At 40.0% G+C, this 20,656-nt stretch overlaps 1 protein-coding gene across 3 annotated transcripts in view; it reads right to left on the reverse strand.

Annotated features, from left to right (window-relative positions):
• The window catches only part of rps6kc1 (ribosomal protein S6 kinase polypeptide 1), a 176,484-nt gene that overhangs the window by 132,878 nt on the left and 22,950 nt on the right, over positions 1-20,656 (reverse strand). For all 3 annotated transcript variants that reach the window (XM_060831474.1, XM_060831475.1, XM_060831473.1), the window contains one exon: positions 14,981-15,096. In XM_060831474.1, the coding sequence (XP_060687457.1) occupies positions 14,981-15,096 (116 nt within the window). The remainder of the gene's footprint in view (positions 1-14,980; positions 15,097-20,656) is intronic.

Genomic DNA, 20,656 nt, shown 5'->3' on the forward strand with positions numbered 1-20,656 from the left:
TAAATGCTTATAATTGGCTCCTTCCTTTTCTAGAAAGCTATGTTTTAGTTGAAGTATGCTAGCTATGTGCTAAACAGAAAAATCAATATATTTGCGGCAACTGAGCAGGAGGGTGTTAAAAAGGGAACAGGTTCCCCTCAGTCATCTGGACTAATTTCCTCCACAAAGAAATTCTAACTTCCAGTTCACTAACAGCAAAAATAACGGCACAAGGTTCCACATATTAAGACTCTTACTGTAGCAAGGAGAAAGTGAAGACTGTAGATGCTGGAGATCAGAGCTGAAAATGTGTTGCTGGAAAGGCGCAGCTGGTCAGGCAGCATCCAAGGAGCAGGAGAATCGACGTTTCGGGCATGAGCCCTTCTTGGATGCTGCCTGACCTGCTGCACCTTTCCAGCAACACATTTTCAGCTCTTACTGTAGCAAGCAAACTCAAGCCAAACAGTGTGTACATAATTTGTACTTTAAATAAGAAATAGAACTTCTCCTTTGTAATCCAAACTGCAAATATTCCACGCCACAGTTAAACTTTACACTTTTGCCTTAAGTAATTCTCCTCAGACCAAATCAAAATAATGTGTTGTTTATTTATTTAGTCACACAGCACGGAAACAAACCTCACAGTCCAACCAATCCATGCCAAACATAATCCCAAACTAAACTAGTCCCATCTGCCTGTTCCTGGTCTATATCCCTCCAAACCTTTCTTATTCTTATATCCGAATAAATGTATTTTAAATGTTGTAATTGTGCCCCCATTCCCTACTTTCTCAGGATGTACATTCCACCCTGTGTAAAAAATTTGTTTCTGTCTTTTTTAAATCTCTCTCCTTTCACCTGAAAAATGCGCCTTCGAAATACTTTTCCTTTCCCAGCCCAGTGACTTCCAACACCAGAATTGTTCTTCAATGAGGGTGTTCTTCCAAATTCTCCCTCTACTGCAAGGTAGGCAAACTTCCCAAACCGGTTTCAAATTCTCACAAAATAAAATGATCACAAGCTCCCACCTGTATCCATGGATATTGAACAATAAGAGATTTCGGTCTCCAGCTGATCTCTTTCTCCCAGATCCTGACAGAATGGTGGTGTCTTTGAATTCTCAGAGATATCTTGGAAATCTTGCTCTGTCAAAAATCTAATCTCCATAGCATCAAGAATCACATTGGCCTAGAAATATTGATTAGCCATCCAGGAGTCTCAACTTCCTTTTTCTATTTGAACAGACAGACAGTTTAAAGTGGAATGGTTTACAAACCAACCTTCTCAACACATTCTTGGGACTTGGAGACTAGTAGTCTAACCATTGCAAAGACAGTGCCATTGCTACCAACCAGGAGTACCTCACACACTGCCTTTCCAGCAAAACAGAAAATCTTTAATCTTTAAAAAGCATATCACCCAAACCTATTGCTAGGCAAACCTGTGTACAGGTCATTTTTATCCTAAGCTGAAGACAGTTCTGAGCCCATCTTATAAACACCATATTTGTAAAAATAAAATTGTTTTAGAACATAATAAATTGCCACTGAAACTTTAGTGCCTGCAATAATAATAATAGTCACCTGGTGGCACCCAAGTACTTTCCATTAACCAGGCAGAGCTCAGAAATACAGCACATGTAGCTTATCTTATTTAGAGTTTCTTGGTCCATTTTCTCCAATTTGGGAACAATACTCAATCACCAGGATAAATTAAACTGCCATCAGGGACCAGGGTTCATTTCCACCCTGTAGCAACTGACTGCGTGAGTTTCCTCCAGGTGCTCTGGTTTCCCCTCACAGTCCAGGGATGTGCAAGTTAAGTGGATCGGCCATGATAAAAGCCACTCTCGGAGTTATGGAGATGGGGTGGGTCTGCAATACTCTTCAGAGGGTCGGTGTTAACTTGATGGACTGAATGGCCTCTTCCGGCACTGTCGGGATTTCATGAATTTTGATTTTAGTGACCTCAGTGGTAATATAAAACGCATAATAGGGAATTGCCAGCTCGTTTTATAAATCTGCCAATTTTCACCGTATTCCACCATGTCAATGTTAAGTTAAAACTCAGAGCTGTAAAACAGATTATTGATTAGCTATCATTCATTTTACACAACTATAGTCAAAATTGTCACCAAATAGTCCAAAGTCAGAGTGATATGCAGTTAGAAAGGAATTTCCTTGAGTCCGCAACATTGGCTCTGACACCATGAAGTCTCATGGCATCACGGGCAAGGAAATCTCTTAAGTTACCACATACCACCACCCCTCTCAGATGACGACTCAGAACCTCTCAATGTTGAATACTACTTGGAGGAAGCACTGAGGGTGCCAAGTTTGCAAAATGTTCTCTGGGGAGGGACTTCAATGTCCATTGCTAAGAGTGGCTCAGCTGTTACAGTATGATCAAGGTGGTCGAGTTCAAAAGGACATAGCTGCTAGGTCAGGTCTGCAGCAGGTGTGTGGGAACCGACAAGAGGGAAAAGCAGACTCCACTCACTCTTTACCGATTTGCCGGTGGCAGACACATCTGTCCATAGCAGTAAGAGTGACCACTGCACAGCCGTATGGAGACAGTCCTGTCTTCACATTGGGAATACTTCCATCAAGTTCGGTGGCACTCAAGTGGATTGACTTTGAACAGATCGAGCCACTCAATGCTGGAAGCCCATGAGGTGCTGTGGGCCATCAGCAACAGCAGAACTGTACTCCATCACCATGCTTAGCAAGTCCCACACTCCACTATCTCCACCCAACCATGACATCAACCCTGGTATACAATGTAGAGTACAGGTGGGCATGAAGCAGCAGTGGCAGCCATACCTAAAAATGGTGTGACAACCTCGCAAAGCTGCAAAACACTCACGTGCTAAACTGACTATCCAATCAGCAAGTGACAGACAAAACAAAATAAGATCAGATCTTATCTGATATGTCTAGTGGTGTTTGGTGATGGACAATTAAACAACCAATTCAAGACTGGAGGAGTATGCATCACTGGGAGAGTGGACCTGCACGAACAGGGGATCGGCAGGGGGAAGACAACACAACCAGCAGAGTGTCACATCAACACGTTTCTACCTGTCAGAGCCAAAGTGTGACACCATAGGAAAAATGGTAGCTGATTGGTGGGCAATTCCTCTTTTGATTGGCAAGTGATTTAAAGTCAGGAGACATTATTAGGGTGTGATCCATGGTGACCACATCAACAGCAATCGTCAGGCTGCTCGAGAAACATCAGCACAGAATCGAGGAGCTGGAATCGGAGCTGCGGACAGATCAGGGAGGATGCTGTTTAAGGAAACACAGTCACAGCCTTTGGGTTAGCTGCATCAAAACAGATCAGTCGCCAGCAACAGAAGAATGTGGCTGCGAGTGACATAGGTATTGGGATCCACACGGAACTCTGGAAGAGCCTCAGTCAGTGCCCTTATCCAAGGAGGTACCAGGTTCTTGCTCCTGTTATGGATGAGGAGCAGGGAGAATATTTGAACAGACGAAAGCACCATGGCACAGAGTACCATTCAAGTGGGGAAAGAATAAGAACAATTTGGTAGCAATAGAAGACAGCAGCGTTAGGGTAATGGATACTGTACTCTGTAGCAAAGACAGAGTCACAAAGGCTGTAATGCCAACTTGATGCCAAAGTGATGAGACTAAATTAAAAAGCAAAACCTCAAGTAATAATCAATCTCAGGATTACTATCTGGGCAACATACAAATTGGCACTGGGTAAAAATGATTGGGGGGGAAATGTTTGGGACAAAAGATTGATGTGGGAGAAATAGGTTTCATTCATGGGAACTGGAACACAGCAGGCAAATCATAATTGGGTAGTAAACGGGGATCGAAATTAATTAGTGGGGATAAAGTTCAACTGAAAAAAAGCTGAAAAAAAAATTCAAACTTGTACCTGGACTTTCAGAAAGGTTTTGATAAAGTCCCACATAGGAGGATAGTGAGCAAAATTAGGGCGCATGGTATTGGGGACAAAGTACTAACTTGGATTGAAAGTTGGTTGGCTGATAGGAAACAAAGAGTAGTGATAAACGGCTCCATTTCGGAATGGCAGGCAGTGACCAGTAGGGTACCGCAGGGATCAGTGCTGGGACCGCAGCTTTTTACAATATATGTTAATGATATAGAAGATGGTATTAGCAATAACATTAGCAAATTTGCTGATGATACTAAGCTGGGTGGCAGGGTGAAATGTGATAAGGATGCTAGGAGATTACAGGGTGACCCGGACAAGTTAGGTGAGTGGTCAGATGCATGGCAGATACAGTTTAATGTGGATAAATGTATGGTTATCCACTTTGGTGACAAGAACAGGACGGCAAATTACTACCTAAATGGAATCAATTTAGGCAAAGGGGCAGTACAAAGAGATCTGGGTGTTCTTGTACACCAGTCAATGAAGGTAAGCATGCAGGTACAGCAGGTAGTGAAGAAGGCTAATACCATGCTGGCCTTCATAACAAGAGGGATTGAGTAAAGAAGCAAAGAGGTTCTTCTGCAGCTATACAGGGCCCTGGTGAGACCACACCTGGAGTACTGTGTGCAGCTCTGGTCTCCAAATTTGATGAAAGACATTCTGGCTATTGAGGGAGTACAGCGTAGGTTCAGGACGTCAATTCCTGGAATGGCGGGACTACCTTACATTGAAAGACTGGAGCGACTGGGCTTGTATACCCTTGAGTTTAGAAGACTCAGAGGGGATCTGATTGAGACATACAAGATTATTAAAAGATTGGACACTCTGGTGGCTGGAAACATGTTTCCGCTGATAGGGGAGTGTCGAATCAGAGGACACAGCTTAAAAATACAGGGTAGACCATTTAGGACAGAGATGAGGAGAAAGTTCTTCACCCAGAGAGTGGTGGCTGTGTGGAATGCTCTGCCCCAGAGGGCAGTGGAGGCACAGTCTCTGGATTCATTTAAGAAAGAGTTGGATAGAGCTCTCAAGGATTGTGGAATCAAGGGTTATGGAGATAAGGCAGGAACAGGATACTGATTAAGATGATCAGCCATGATCATATTGAATGGTGGTGCAGGCTCGAAGGGCAGAATGGCCTACTCCTGCACCTATTGTGTATTGTATTCTATTGTAACAAAAAAAAGTGAGGTCCGGAGGCAGTCCAGAGGCAAAGCGCATCAAGAGAAGAACGAAAATGTAAGCAGAAAAGGGCATCAGAATGAGAAACAAATGTGAAAAAAGTCAATGCTTAGGGTTCTTTATCTGAATGCACACAGCTTTTTGAACAGGGTAGATAAGTTGATGACAGAAATAAGTAAATTAATACCATTCAATAGCTATTACAGAGATGGGGTTGCAAGGTGACCAGGACAGGGAACTTGAATATTAAAGTGTATTGATGATTTGGAGATGCCTGTGTTGGACTGGGGCGTACAATGTTAAAAATCACACAATTGTAAGACACAGAGTTTATAGCAAAATTGTGCACTCCACAACCACCTGATGAAGGAACAGCGCTCCAAAAGCTAGTGCTTCCAATTAAACCTGTTGGACTATAACCTGGAGTTGTGTGATTTTTAACCAAGTGTATTTAGCATTTCAACACAATGAGCAAAAAGGAAAGAAGAGGTGGGAGTAGTATTGTTAATAAAATAATTGTGTCAGTGCAGTGAAAGAGCACAGATAAAGATGCAATCGATCATAATTTTTAATGAGTTACAAGGTGTCATCGTTAAGGATCCTCTGAGGAGAAGCGATCACACCATGGTAGAATTACAAATTCAGTTTGAGGGAGAGTAACTCCAGTCCAACTCAAATCTTCTCAATGCTAGTAACTCCAGTCTCAAACCAGTGTCCTCAATTGAAATGAGAGCAAATACAGAGGTATGAAGAAGGTGTTGTCTAAAGCAGATTGGGAAAATACACTAAAGGGGAAGGTCGGAGTTGAGAGCATGCTGCTGGAAAAGCACAGGTCAGGCAGCATCCAAGGGGCAGGAGAATCGATGTTTCGGGCATGAGCCCTTCTTCCCTCTACTTTTAACCTACTGCGAATTCTCTTGCAAGGATGCCTTCCTTGAAGAAGCTCTCTTCCTCCCTCTACTGATTCCTGAAGAAGGGCTTATGCCCGAAACATCGATTCTCCTGCTCCTTGGATGCTGCCTGACCTGCTGCGCTTTTCCAGCAACACATTTTTCAGCACTGATCTCCAGCATCTGCAATCCTCACTTTCTCCCTTCACCAGGAGTCTTGATGAAAGACTCTGGCCCGAAATGTCGATTTTCCTGCTCCTCGGGTGCTGTTTGACCTGCTGTGCTTTTCTAGCAACACAATCCCAACTCTGATCTCCAGCTTCTGCGGACCTCACTGTCTCCTAAAGGGAAGGTCTGTGGATGGCAGTGGCAGACATTTAAGCATTATTTCATAACACTCATCAAAAGTATATTCTAGTCAAAAAAAATCTCCAAGAGAAGAATGAATATTACTTGGTTAATAAAAGCTGTCAGGGGAGTATCTAATCAAAAATGAAGGCAGTCAAAGCAGCAAAAACTAGCAGTAAGTCAGAGAGCTGGGGAAATATTTAGGGAAACAAATGACAACTAAAAAGCTATTTAAAACAAAAAGGAAGAAAATGGATTGTGAAAGCGAATTAGCAAGAAACAGAAAATCATACAAGAGCCTGTACAGTTATATAAAAAGAAAGCAAGCATCTGAAGCACTATTCACAACTCCTCGGATCCTAAAGCAGGCAGTGTCAGAGCACAGCAAAACCTAGACAACATCCAGTGTGGGTTGACAAGTGGCAAGTAACATTCATGCCATACAAGTGCCAAACAACAACCATCTCTAACAAAAAAGAAGAGAACCTAAGCATTGCCCATCAACATTCAATGGTGCTCCATCTAAACTGGACTAGCTATATAAATACAGTGGCTCCCAGAGCAAGTCAGAGGCAGCCTGCAGTTACTAACTCAGCTGCTGTCACCACAAAGCCTGTCCATCACCTAAAAGGCACAAGTCTATAACGTGGTGGAATACACCCCAATGGCCTGCAATTCTAACAATGCTCAAGAAGCTTGACATTATCAAACAACAGAAGCAAAGGAAGAACTAATTGAAGGTCATATTGACTGTATTCATATAAATTGATGATAGCTAATCATCAGTTCATTTCACTTCTCCTAATTTTAACTTATTTTAAATTCAAAAAGAATTCAGTGAAAATAGAAAGAGATATAAAACAGGTTGCTAATTCCTTGTTACCCATTTAACTCTAAAATTGCAACAGTTACAGTATAAAGTAGTGATAATGAGGGGCTTGAATTCTAAACATTTAACTGGAATAGTGCTACTATTCGGGGCAAAAAGGGAACAGGTGTCCACAGATTGTCTTCAGAAGAATTTTCTAAACCAGTACAAGTCCAGTCCAACAAGAACCAAGGCACCACAACACCTGGTTTTTGGGAACAAGGCACATTAAGTTGATTAAGGGTTGACCGGAGAACATTCAGGGGACAGTGGTCATTGAATTATTAACGTTAGGATGGTGGATAGGGATAATGATCAATCCAGAGAAAGAATAATAAAAAATAATGAAAAAATATTGTGAAGGTAGGCAATGGCCTATTGGTATTATCACTAGACTATCAAGTCAAAGACCCAGGTAATGTTCTAGCAGCCTGGGTTCGCATCCCACCATGGCAGACAGTGGAACTGGAAAGCAATAATAATCTGGAAATGAGTCAAAATGGTGACCATGAAATCTTTGCCTATTGTCAAGGAAAAACCCATCTGGTTCATTAATGTCCTTCAGTGACAGAAATCTGCCACCCGTACCTGGTCTGGCCTATGTGTGACTCCAGGTCCATAGCAATGTGGGTGACTTAAGTGTCCACTGGGCAATTAGGGTGGGCAATAAATGCTGGCCCAGCCAGTGATGCCAACATCCCATGAATGAATAAAACAAACTAGAGACAGTCCATTTCAATGAAGCACATATCAAGCTCAGCTGGAACCAGAAAGGTTGGCAGGAAGAGCCACAGCTGAACAATGGGTTACCCTTAAAATAAGGGGCAACAATTAAGAAGAAAAAAAAACTGTGCTTATGACAGGCATATATGTGGACAATACAATCAAGCTGAATACAAAATGTTTAGAAGGAAATGAAAAAGCAAGCAAGGGAAACAATGAAGGAATAGGAGAAAAGACTGACATAACCGAGAATCCCTCAGCACATTCACAGTAATAGGCTGGTAAGACAAGAATGTGAGTCAGAGAGCGTAGAAAGGAGATTTCTTGTAGAGGTTGGAAACATGATCACACTATTAAACAAATAACTTACAACTGACTTTATTAAGCCAGCCAATGTTACTAAGGCCATAGTGACAGAGCAGTAATCTCAGCCATGAGAAGGATTCAAAATTGATAGAGATTAAATAAGCAAATTGTAAAAGGCACTGGCCATAATCTTTTCATCTGCCCTGAACTTGGGGGTGGTGCTGGAGAACTGGAGAAATGTAAATATTACAACCTCCAACAAAAAAAAGGGAAAGTCAAGCAATTACAGACCACAGGAAAAATTGAATATAAAACTTGGTATATTTTGCTACAGTTGTACAGGGTATTGATAAGGCCACTTCTGGATTACTGGTTATGATTTTGCTCTCCTTATTGAGAGAAGGATACCAATGCATTTGAAGCAGGTCAGAGAAGATTTGCTGAATTGATTCTTCAGATGATGGGGTTATATTATGAAGAAAGGTTGGGCCTGTATCCTTCGGATGCAGTTTTTCCTTTAAAGAATAGGAGGTGATCTAGTTGATGTAAGCAAGATCCTGAGGAAACCGGATAGGTTGGAAGTGAAAAGGAGGCTGTCCCTTGTGGAGCAGACTCAAACTGTAGCACACTTTAAAAGGAGTTCTCCTGTCCAAATCTATTTTGATTTAACCCCTGCCCTACCCTTCACTGTTTGATCATGCAATATTGCCCTTTGATGTGTAGGGCACTGCTTGTCACTGGCCTCTTGGGTGTTTCTTTTCTTCCTGGTGGTGAAAATTGAATAAAGAATCGTACACCTTGTGTCTTTCACTGTGTCTCACACCTGCACAAAGAAAAAGAAAAGGAGTTCGCCACTCAAGAGAGAATTTTTTTTTCCCTTTCAATGGGTCCTTGGAACTCTCTTTCCGAGACAGCAGTGGAGGCAGAGTCACTGAATAGTTGGAAGGTAGAGGGGAATAGAGTCTTAACTAAGAAGGAAGTACAAATTTATCACAGCTAGAAGGGAGTGTGGAATTAAAGCCACTGTCAGAATAGCAATAATCTGACTTAATGATGGACAGATTCAAGACATCAAATGATGAATAGTGTGGCGATGCTGTGGCTTTAAGTGGTTATTTTGTCCTGGTCTTTTTAAAGACAGAGGTTTTAAGACAGAGGTGTATAATTGCCCACTTGGAGAGCCAGTAAACAGCTTCTGAGGCCTTGTGTTTTTTTTTGTAACTTAACAATAGAAGCAGCCTGGCTGAGTGGGGCCAGCACTAAGACCAGGATTTCTAGTTTTTGTGTTTAGCTTTTAAATATTGCTATTAGGGGCTTGAAGAAGTGGAAGCTATTTTTCTCATTATCAATTACAGCCAAAAGCTGGGTGCTCTCTTCTTCAGCTGCCAAATTGCATGTAAAACAAAATCGTTTTTTCTGAATTTGCATTCTTGCCAAAGGGTGTGTTTATGGATTGTTACTAGATTGGAAAAATTAATTAGTAATATTTACTATATCTATTAACTCTGTTAGGATAACTTACTCTGTTAAGTTTTCTAAGTACTTCTTTCCTTTGTTGTATTTTAACTATAGTGCTCAAATAAATTAATTCACTTAATATTGAGTAGTTTGACTTGTTGCATTGCATCTGGAACACAGTATGTTACATTTGCCTTAAAAGTATGAAAAAGTTAGGGTCTAGTCTACCTTCATGGAATATTTTGAGAGGGTCTGGTCTGGTTCATAACAGTCAACAAGATGCAGTCAAACTGGTCTCATAAGACATGTTTACAAAATAAAACATAGGTTATGTCACCTGCAACTTCACAATGCAGTAACTAGATTACTGGTACAAAGGTAATGGTCTTAGCTCAACCAGAGGCTTAAGTACAGAATCCCAGCTGCTATCAGTGCGGTGCTGAGAGAACATTGCATTGTCGATGTTAAACAGCAGTCCCACGTGACTTCATACACATAAAAAGATTCAATGACATTCTCTGAAGAATACCAGGCAATTCTACCACAACAAGGGAGAGACCACAAATGGGATTGCTAAAATCTAATTACTCAATGAGTCCTCATAAACCTTGTTAAAATGAAGCTCCATTTACAGTCTCATAAAAGGAGCAAAGCAGAGAAACAATCTTGGTGCCCTGACATTTATCACTGAAAGCCCACCACCAAAAAACAAATCATCTGGACATTTTACTGATGTTTGTGGGATTATTCAGATCATACATTGACTGTCACATTTCCCCTCATTACAACAGTGATGAGTTGACCGGTGAAATTCTGTGGGGCAGTGAAAGGTGCTATGTAAATGAAGTCTTTTCTTTATGAAGTACTGGAATTTAGTCTTGGATTTGTTTTTTAAATTCACTCACACACTCTTTTTCCAATCCCCTAACCAGATAAAACTTACCAGGAATCATCAAGCAGTAAGTACTTACTATTTGTGTCTCTTTCAAACTCCAGCTACCTGGTGGTAAACAATTATGGCGAGTCAGAAAAATAATAAGGCTTTTAGAATACAGCTGTTAAAATAGTCAACCATGACAACTTTTAAAAACCTCGTTCTTGGGCAGGCTACATAAGAACAAGGAACAGGAGTTGCTCCCTTTGCCCCTCAAACTGCTCTGGTCATTTAATAAGATTGTAGTTACTCTGATCACTATTCCTGCCTATCCTGATAACTTTTCACCACGTTGCCTACCAAGAATCTAACCACCTCTGCCTTCAAAACATATTCAAAGACTCAGATTCCACCTGCTTTTCAGTCCTGCCCTTCCTTGAGTCAAGTTTCAGTCACAGCTACAACATCCCCACCCAAAATCCACCAGTCCTATTTTCCACATGTTCAAATGCATACACGGCAACCTTAACTTCAATTTTATTTTCCCCCTTTCTCAACTCAAACAATAACTGACTAATGTTGGCTCAGTGGTTAGCACTGCTGCTTCACTGCACCATGGACCCCGGTTAGATTCCAGCCTCAGGCAACTGTCTGTGTAGAGTTTGCACATTCTCCCCATGTCTGGTGGGTCGCCTCCGGGTGCTCCAGTCTCCTCCCACAATCCAAAGATGTGCAGGTTAGGTGAATTGGCCAGGTTAAATTGCCCATAGTTGTCAGGGTGTGTAGATTAGATCTACACACCCTGGGGAATCAGGGGAAACATAGGCTAGGGGAATGGGTCTGGGTGGGTTACTTTCCCCGAGTGTTGGAGTGGACTCGTTGGGCCAGATGGCCTGTTTCCACACTGTAGGGATTCTATGATTCTATAATTCTGTCTCTACTCTAGTACCATTAATCACTTCAAGTATCCTGCGCACCTTGATGTTCCTTTTATCCTTGGTTTCTTTGAAGAGAGCTCTTAAAGTCAGAGATGCTGAGGAGTGTAGGGAGTTTAACAATGGAAGGGGAGTGGCCAGTTCTCCCAGTTCAGGTTTTCTCGAGCTTGTTTTAGCTGTAGCAGCCACTAGATGTTGGAGTCCAGAAGCTTGCAATCTTCAGTAATGGATTCCTCCGACTTTCCCCGAAATCCTGGCTGTAAGAATCCGTGTTTGAATTTATCTTTTTGCCGGGGGGGTTGTGTTTACGGGATGTTACTGTATTAGAACAGTTATAGTTACTGCATCAGTTCGGTGACATTTTCCAAAAGTTAAGTTATTCTAAATTTATTCTAAATTCCACTCTCTTTTGTTCACGTTTCAATTGTAATGTTTAACTAAATTCTGTTTAGCTTAAAGCCAAGTGGTTTGACCAGGTGCATCACACACCTGGGAATACCCACTTCACATCTATCATTAAAATAAGGGGGAAAAAAAATTAAGATCTTGGCTATCTTCGTAAAATATTTTGAGGGGTTCTGGCCTGTCTTATATAATCTCCTGTCTTCCACATTCCTGCCAAAGTAATTTAATCCCTTCTTAACAACACTAGCAAATCACAAGGAAATTTGTCCCAGCTCTGTATAGTGGAGGAGTTTTTGAGCACTCAGCAGAGCCACAGGATACATTTCACTTAATATACTGTTTTAAAATCTGCTAGATCGCTTGAAATAGCCACTGGGAAATTAATGACATTTCCAGTAGATTTCCACCAATAATCAAGAGGACTGTGGAATCAGTCAACACTCACAGTTGCAACTTCATATTGGAGGGAAAATAATTACTAAAAATGCTGTGACAGGGCAGCCTCGTGTTAGTGTTCCTGCGAACAGTAATCAAAAGGACTGGACTAATACTCTAGAGAGAAGTTCAATTCCCATCAAAGCATCGAGTGACATTTAAAATTAACTTAAGTAAATTTGAACTAAAATGTTAGACTTAATAATAAATAATGACCATCAAACTGTCAGATTCTTCTGAAAATATTAATGCTCAGGCAACTTGTGATCTTTATCTGCTCCAGTCACACCAACTGTCCTCTGAAGTGACTTGGCAAACCACTTAGTTCTACTAAACTGCCAAAGAAATGTGAAAAAGGACAATCTGGGCACAAGAAATGACAAGCACACAAACTGCTCAGATAACCTTACAAAGTCCTTTCTAGCAATTGGATTTACACCAAAATTGGAAGAACTGTCCCACAAACTAGTCAAGCAACAGCACAACAGTCAGTAATACTCATTTGAAGCTTACCTTACAGAGAAGGTCTCAGACTCTTCCCTCATCTTCTCTGGATACATCCTGACCCATCAGCAGGACAGAGGGACCAAAGATATGGGGCAATGGTATACAGTCAGCAAGGAGTGGCCATCTTATCTCAACATTGACTCTGCATCCTACAAGTTCTTGTAGCTGCAGATCAAACATGGTCAAGGAAACGTCCTGCTGAATACCACCTACTTCCTTTAGCTGATGAATCAGTGCTTCTCCTTGTTGAACAGCACATACAAGAATCGTTCAGGATAGTAGGAACACAGAGGTAGTCAGGCAGGATGGGATTGGGAAATTCAATGTCCATTGCCCAGTACCACTCCCGAACTGAAGGGTGGACATGACAGCGCAGGCCTGTGCCAGGTGTCAAGATAATCAACAAGACGGAAACTTCTACTTGACTTTTCCCTTGTAAAGTTTTTTGATGCCAACAATGCACAGCGAGTTGTAGTGAACAGGTCTTAAGAAATGCCTTGGGATATTACCCACAGCCATTGCTGTATCCAATTGCCAAACAGTGACATCCACAATGTTAAGGAGCTTGAGAGAAAATTTAGTTGAATCATTTTTGGCTGATGATACTTGCAAACAGTTCACTTTATCTCTTGTATGAAAGTGTTGGGCTCAAGTACAATTGAGGTTGAGGATCTGAGTACAAGAATTTGCTTTGATCTGTTAGTTGTGAGACTATACTGAACACTAAAAGCCTGTTACTTTAGTTTATTAGCATGCAGAGCGCCCTTTGTGGTGTAGCAACATGACTAAATTCATACCTCATTTCACACAAATTAAATCGAGGAATAACATTGAAATCATTACTTGACAAACCTCTTTAAAAGCATCCACAGTCTCTTCAAGTTAAACAGACCACAACTTCAACATTCACCACTGAACAAGTAGGTTTTAAAGGGCTCTTAAATGTGAAGCATCGCAGCATGCAGCACTAAAACATTTTCTGAATATCATATCCAAACCAAAACATCCACAAGATAAAGGATATTTAAAATGTAATGCTTTTCACAAAATTAATGTATCATAAGATTAGAACTAAACACTGTTATCCATTAATCAAACGATTACAATTCAGTATTCAACATGAAATTGAAATTAAGTCATACTAACCCACAATATACAGCCCAGCATCAGAACTAGAGCTCTCAGTTGTACACTTCTCTTGCAGCTTTCAGTCACTTCCTGTCAGTCACACATTTCTCTTCCTCACTTAAACACCGTCTCAAATATAAAACTTCCTACACTATAATGCAATAGATTATGAAGCAGAGTCAAATTCACCCCATGTATATCTTTAAGAAACAAGTTTTTTCACTACTGGGATCTTATTTATTTACCAGCTGAAGTGGCTACACCTTTAACCAGATCATACCCCTCTCCTACCCGTACTATAAAATAGATTGGGATAAGATCAACCAAAGGCAAATTCTAAATGTAAATTTTTGAATACTCCTGCAATTGTTAAAACGGAAAAAAAAATTTTCAAAACAGACTTAGAACATGTACAAAAGCAAAAACAGACATTCTTGGTCCACCATATATGAACAGTAACCTCAAGGGTTAGAAGTTAAAAGACAAATTAGTAACACTCCCTCATAAACACTGCCAGGTTGAGTGACAATAGTCATATAGGCACACATACTATTCAGAATACATACTACAGCACTGCTGCTGTTATCTGCATACAAATCCGAACACAGAAAGAATATTTATAATATAGTGTCTGCAGCATCCTGCTACCTCACTCTTCAGACAGAACTATTTCAAGATTACTTTATCTCAAAATGCTAATTGCCTTCAAAATGGCTGGTCTTTAGTCCTAACGTTAAGCAAAAAGAACACTTTTCTGACTCCAAGCTACCAAAAAAAAGTTACAGCATTCCTCCCCTAGATCGGATTGCCAATTTTCTATCAGTAAGAGCAGTTTCTGCACCCACAGGTTTCTGCATCCCCTCGTTTGCAGCCCATCTCTTAGCTCAAAGCTTCCCACTTTAAATTCAGCAGAAACAAAAAGCCTCCGGTATTGTTTATTTTTTAATTGCTTAGTTTGTAAAACTGAACAAATTACTTTTCTGAAAACAGAGCGTATAACCGAACATACCTTAAAGAATTCTTCAAGCTGTTTACTATTGTACAAGGCTGGAATATTAGCAGAGAACTGCAGGAGATCTTCAGCACACTGTCTTCTCTCCTCAATCACTGTCTCATCGAAACGACCTGCAACCAAATACAAAGTTACTTTTTTCTCTAATTTTCTTTTGCAAATTTGATAGACTAGCTGTATTTTAGAAAACAAATCAATTGAAAATTTATGTCATAAAGTCTACACACTTGACAAACACTTATTCTCAAGTACAAACACGAGTGAAATTGTTCAAATTCATCTAAGTGTATTGCAGTCACAGGGCTGTGTTTTGACAAAAATAAAAATTGGAAGAGCTGGAAAAATTCAACAGGTCAGGCAGAACCAAAAAGAGTCATCAGACTCGGTTTCTCTGTCCAAAAGGCTGTCAGATCTGCTGAGTTTGTCCACATTTGGTTTTTGTTTGAAATTGCCAGCATCTGCACTATTTCACTTTTTTTTCTTTCGGTACCATAGTCCAATCACCACAAACATAAAAATAGCAATGATGGAATTTAACCAAACAGCATTCATCCAAGGGATACTGGCCTCGACAACACTGCCCATGCTCAATAAAGAAAGTGAAAGTCACTGTAATCTCAGAGGACCACAGGGCTGTTCTCTCAATAGAGTTCAACCCAAGGCTCACCCCTCCTCAAGGCTGAGTAGGCTGAACCTTGGTGATCTGATCTCATACAGTAATTGAATGTTGCCGACATTACTCTCCATTGCAAAGCAACCTCCTAAGCAACTGATCTAACTGACCCCACTGGCATATCAACTAATAATAATCCTATTGCTGCCCTGGGTTGCAAGCTGTGGATAACATACAACAAATCAGAACACAGGTTCTCTCTCCCTACTCCAGCAGTCTTGGAACTGGGTCTTGGCCAGATTAGAGAATTTGCCAAACCACAGGATACCACATGTCAGGGACAGCTCTGGAATTTTTTAAAGACCATTCATTTGTCTCCCCTTTACTGCTATCCTGAAGAAGCTGATTCATACAAAGACATTTTCCTTGGTTCAAAATCAACTGGTACATAAATTCAGATCTGTACTTAGGCTTAAGGGACCATGACTGCAAGATTGAATCAGCAGTTAAATGCTGGAGAAACCTCCTTGTTGCACTGTGTAGTGCATCTTCTTCAGAAAACAGAGTTACTACGGATGCCCAACGCAGAGGGCCAGAATACGGAGGTTTGGCCTATAGTTCTTTTGCATAATTATTCTCAATTTTTTTTCAAAAAAAAGGTGTACAATGTATTGCATTATTTATTTTCTTCATACATTGCACATCAAGCCCTACAAAAACCTTCAGCATATTTCTTTGCGAAATGGTAAATGGGAGAACTCTGAAATTAATCTTTGCAGGAATACATGCAATGCCATTATTGGTTACTGAAGCAAAAAAAGTGGAATGTTGGTTCCGTATCTTAAATCATCCAGAGCCTGTTTCCCCCACCATCCCCTTCCTCCAGCCCCAGAGACCAATATGGAACCTCCCAATACCTTTTTGAAATCAGTAGATTGGCTTTCAAATGGGCCTCAAGTTAAAGCACTACCAACAATTGAACAGAAAATAGGAAGACCAATATATAGACAAAACTTTCGCAAATTATTACTCAATTCTTCACACCAATTACAAACAAAGTAAATACAGACCCTGCTGTAATGATGATTTTAAAATGTATTCCAGGGTGGCTGTGTGCAAATCACTTCAATTTCTTTGTGAATATTCTACGTCCTTTAGAAAAGTTCTGCACCATTTCAAAACTTCTAATTTATTCAGAGTTTCATTTATGGGTCCATAACTGATTGTCCTCAAGGCGGAGTTGGGCAGATGGTTACTTCATCGGGGAATCAGGGATATAGTGACCAGATGAAAAAAAAGTGATGATGAAGCAGAAGATCAGTCATGAACCAATGAAGAGCAAAGCAGGTAGCGAAACAATGGGACTACTTGCATTTGCAGCCTCACAGTAAATTATTTCACTCATGTCCAGTACATGGTCACAAGATTAATATTTCTTTTGCAGTCTTGCACTTTAATCTTGGACCTAATTCAACAGAATTTCTTTCTAAAGTCTATGTGCTACCTTGTTCCACAAAGAGGATCCTTCCTAAACTAACACGATTTGTTAGTATCCTCCATTTTCAGAAACCTTTCATGTTTGGAAGTTGGAAAAAGGAGCTAGACTGAAGTGCAGCGTCATGCCAGAAAACAAATGTTTGAATTTAATTTTGATACATTTCCATTGTAGTTCTAGAAGGTTCTGCCAACTGTCTGGTTTTGTTTTTGTTAAAATGCCCTTCCAGGGAATGTTTAACTAGCTTAAAAAGTTTGGTTTAAAAAAAAGGGGAAAATTGGCTGTTTTCCCAACAGGAAAACCAGAATGTCTTGCCACCTGGGTCCACAGGCTTGGGACAATCAGGATCCAAGGGGACAACTGCCGAAAGACCGTCCCCTGTACTTCCTTATGTTACATCACAGCAGTGAACCCTTCTGCTAATTAAACCAAACACACAGAAAAGCTCACCTCCCCTTATAATCTGTTAAGGTATGAGTGACAGAGAACACTCCAAATTCCACTATTTAAAGAAAAATATCAACTTTATTCTTTAACTCTAACTTTAAAAGTGAACATTAAACAACAACTATTTACAACTCTAAGCCTCCTTTATCTTAAAAAGGTCCGCTCTCTACTTCCAACTCTATAACAATAGATTGATTCAATGAAAACCCTTATTAAAATTACATCAACCAGACAGCGACTATCATCATCAACATCTGTCTTCTTTCAGCTGAAGATCTCCCTGGGCCATCTTCGATCTTTTGCTGATGTTTCACATGAGAAAGGTACATTTGATACAGAGTCTTTGGCTGGCCTTTACATCTGATGATAGCCAGAGAGAAAATGCCAACTGCCAAGTCTCCAAATGCTGGCTTCTTTTATACCCCAAACATCGGATCATCTCATTGGCTCGATGTCATCATTACACAGTAAAATTCAAATTTGGTTGGGTTTTTAGTATCCTGGGGAATACTTTAAACTGGGTGGTTAAATTCAAACTGTTGGGAAAACATAGCAACCAAAAGTGAGGTATTTGTTTCACAGCCAAATGTTACATATTTTCAATTTTCCAGTGCACTCAAATGGCTAGTCAGTCACATGACATGTGCCTGTAAGCTCTCCATGCAAAACAGCCTTCACTCTCTCTTACAGGTACAGTACATGCCTTCAACTTCATAACACTTGGACACCAGCCCTCCCTATGACCCTTGCCCTGCAATCCACACCCTCCTTAAATAAAAAGAGACAAATGCACTCGCCAGTGCTGGTCATCATGGATGACAGCCTGGGCCTTCGGCAATGCTCTCCAACCAGAACCCAGGTGGTTTAAATGGGTTTTCACAACTAACAAGTTCTTTCTACAAAACCGAATCTCAAGGCAAAAGATTCAAATGTTTATACTTGAATAAATGTGTGGCACAAATCACAGAATGCGCCAATCAGATAAAGGAGAAATTGCTTGACTGCTTAACTCCTGTTTGCACTGGGAACAGACTTTTGCCCTAAAAGCATTTAAAAGCTATGGCTAATTATGACCAGGTAATGCAGATATTGGTTAGATAATGCATGACTGTCTGCTAGGCACGTGAAATCCAAAAAGGCAATGCAGCCAAAGTCAGATGAAGTCAATGAAAATGAAATCTCTACTGTAAAAACAAAATCAGTAGAGAAATAAGCTATTGAGGCAGGATCTGGAATCAAAATTACAATTTCAATTATGCCACACAGCTCCTTTCAACAGATGCAGTACTACATTTGCTTTACAATGCTAGAGTTTTAAAAGGGGAGGGAATTAGTCACAACTGATTCTGTGCTATTCACAACATGGCCCTTAAAACAGTCTCCATCCAGTTACTACATTTGACCCAAATGTGCAGATCTCAAAACTGGAGACATAAAGATATGGTCACAAATAGCATTTGCTAAACATTAACATTACCCTTAAAGCTGTTGTTTTCATTCCAAGGCACATTCTATATAGAGCTTTGTAAAAATAAATACATACATTGCAATGTACAAGTCAAATCGACAGATGACAGCTCTGTTTTTCTGGCCCAAAAAACCATGTGGATGTACCTGGTATATAAGCCAAACACACGTTTCAATATTGACCAAACTTTTATTTGCATTAGTAATTAGCCTCACCCTGCAAATGCACATCTGACTTTAGAACTGGATATAAAGGATCAAACAGGTGACATAGGTTTGGTTGTGAAGATGTGCAGGAGTTTAAGGTACACCCGCTTTTTGCGATCAGGTGTTGATGAGACTTCAAAAATAACAGACACCCAAATCTACATCAGAAATTCACTTTCATATTTAAATGTATTACTTGATTCCCAATTTTTTTTGGGGGGGGGGGGGGGAAGAGACGCTTTTTCAAAGATTAATTTGATTCAATTAATTATTGTCATATGTACGAGATACAATGAAAAGTATTGTTTTGTGTGTTTTGCAGGCAAATCATATCTTACATAATTACAGCAGGTAACAGAACAGAACATATCGTAGAATTGTACAGAATTTGAGCGACTTCTACATCATGTACAGTATTAAAGGGTAATAACTGCAGCACCTTTAAAAACTGACTAAATTATACTGAGATTTGATGTATTGTCGGATGCTGGTTAATGGTAACTCAGACATACCATCTACACAGTCTAGTATGTCTCTATCAAGTCACCTTTCAATCCTCTTCTCTCTAACAAAAATAGCCTCAAGTCCCTCAGCCTTTCCTCATAAGATCCGAAACAACGCGCTGAACTCAACACTGCAGTTTTTGAATACGGTTCTCTCAAATGTATTGAGATGATGTACGATACCAACAAAAGAAGGGTGAATCTGCAAGCAATAGAGATTTATCCTTTGAGTGGTAAACATTAGTGGAGAGATTATAAAAGAGAAAATATTATGTGAAAAACTCTAGTGCTCATCTTTGCATTGTTGTTATTTAGAATACTTTCACCTAGATGACTTTATCTTGACTTAAATTTATTTTCTCAAAATTTAGAATTTAAACAATTAGCAGCTATTTAAAAATCTTGGATTAAATGAAGATGATAGACAGTAAATGAAACAAGTGCTCAAGTCCTTACATAATTGTCTCAGCACAAAAATGTTTTCATTTTAATGAATATACCAGTATCCAGGAGCACAAAGGACTCATTTATTCCATCAGCTTATTTTTGACCATCATCATCTCATTGACCTGACAAAATAAGCTTTGGAGACCAAGCAAATGGATATTGATTTTTGTATCTTAAAAGATCTGCATTCATTACAGGAAAGCTGATGGGAGGGGTAAACGATGACCTTGTATAAAATAGCTTATGCCATTTTGTTACTGGCCAAAACATTCGTCACAATTTTTACATACCAGACTAGTCAGCAAGAAAACAGAACAGATAGCAAGGAAGCTGTAACTAAAGAAGGAATGAGGCAAATAAAACAGAAGCAGCTGAAACATAAGGAATAGAAGAGATAAAAGATTCCATAAATAGTCATTAAAAGAGAATAGCACTGACCGTAAAGTAACCCAGATCCAACTAAAGATTTGGTTTAAAGCAGAAAGAAGTTAGTC

Source organism: Hemiscyllium ocellatum, chromosome 10 (assembly GCF_020745735.1).
Source record: "Hemiscyllium ocellatum isolate sHemOce1 chromosome 10, sHemOce1.pat.X.cur, whole genome shotgun sequence".
Lineage (NCBI taxonomy): Eukaryota > Metazoa > Chordata > Chondrichthyes > Orectolobiformes > Hemiscylliidae > Hemiscyllium > Hemiscyllium ocellatum.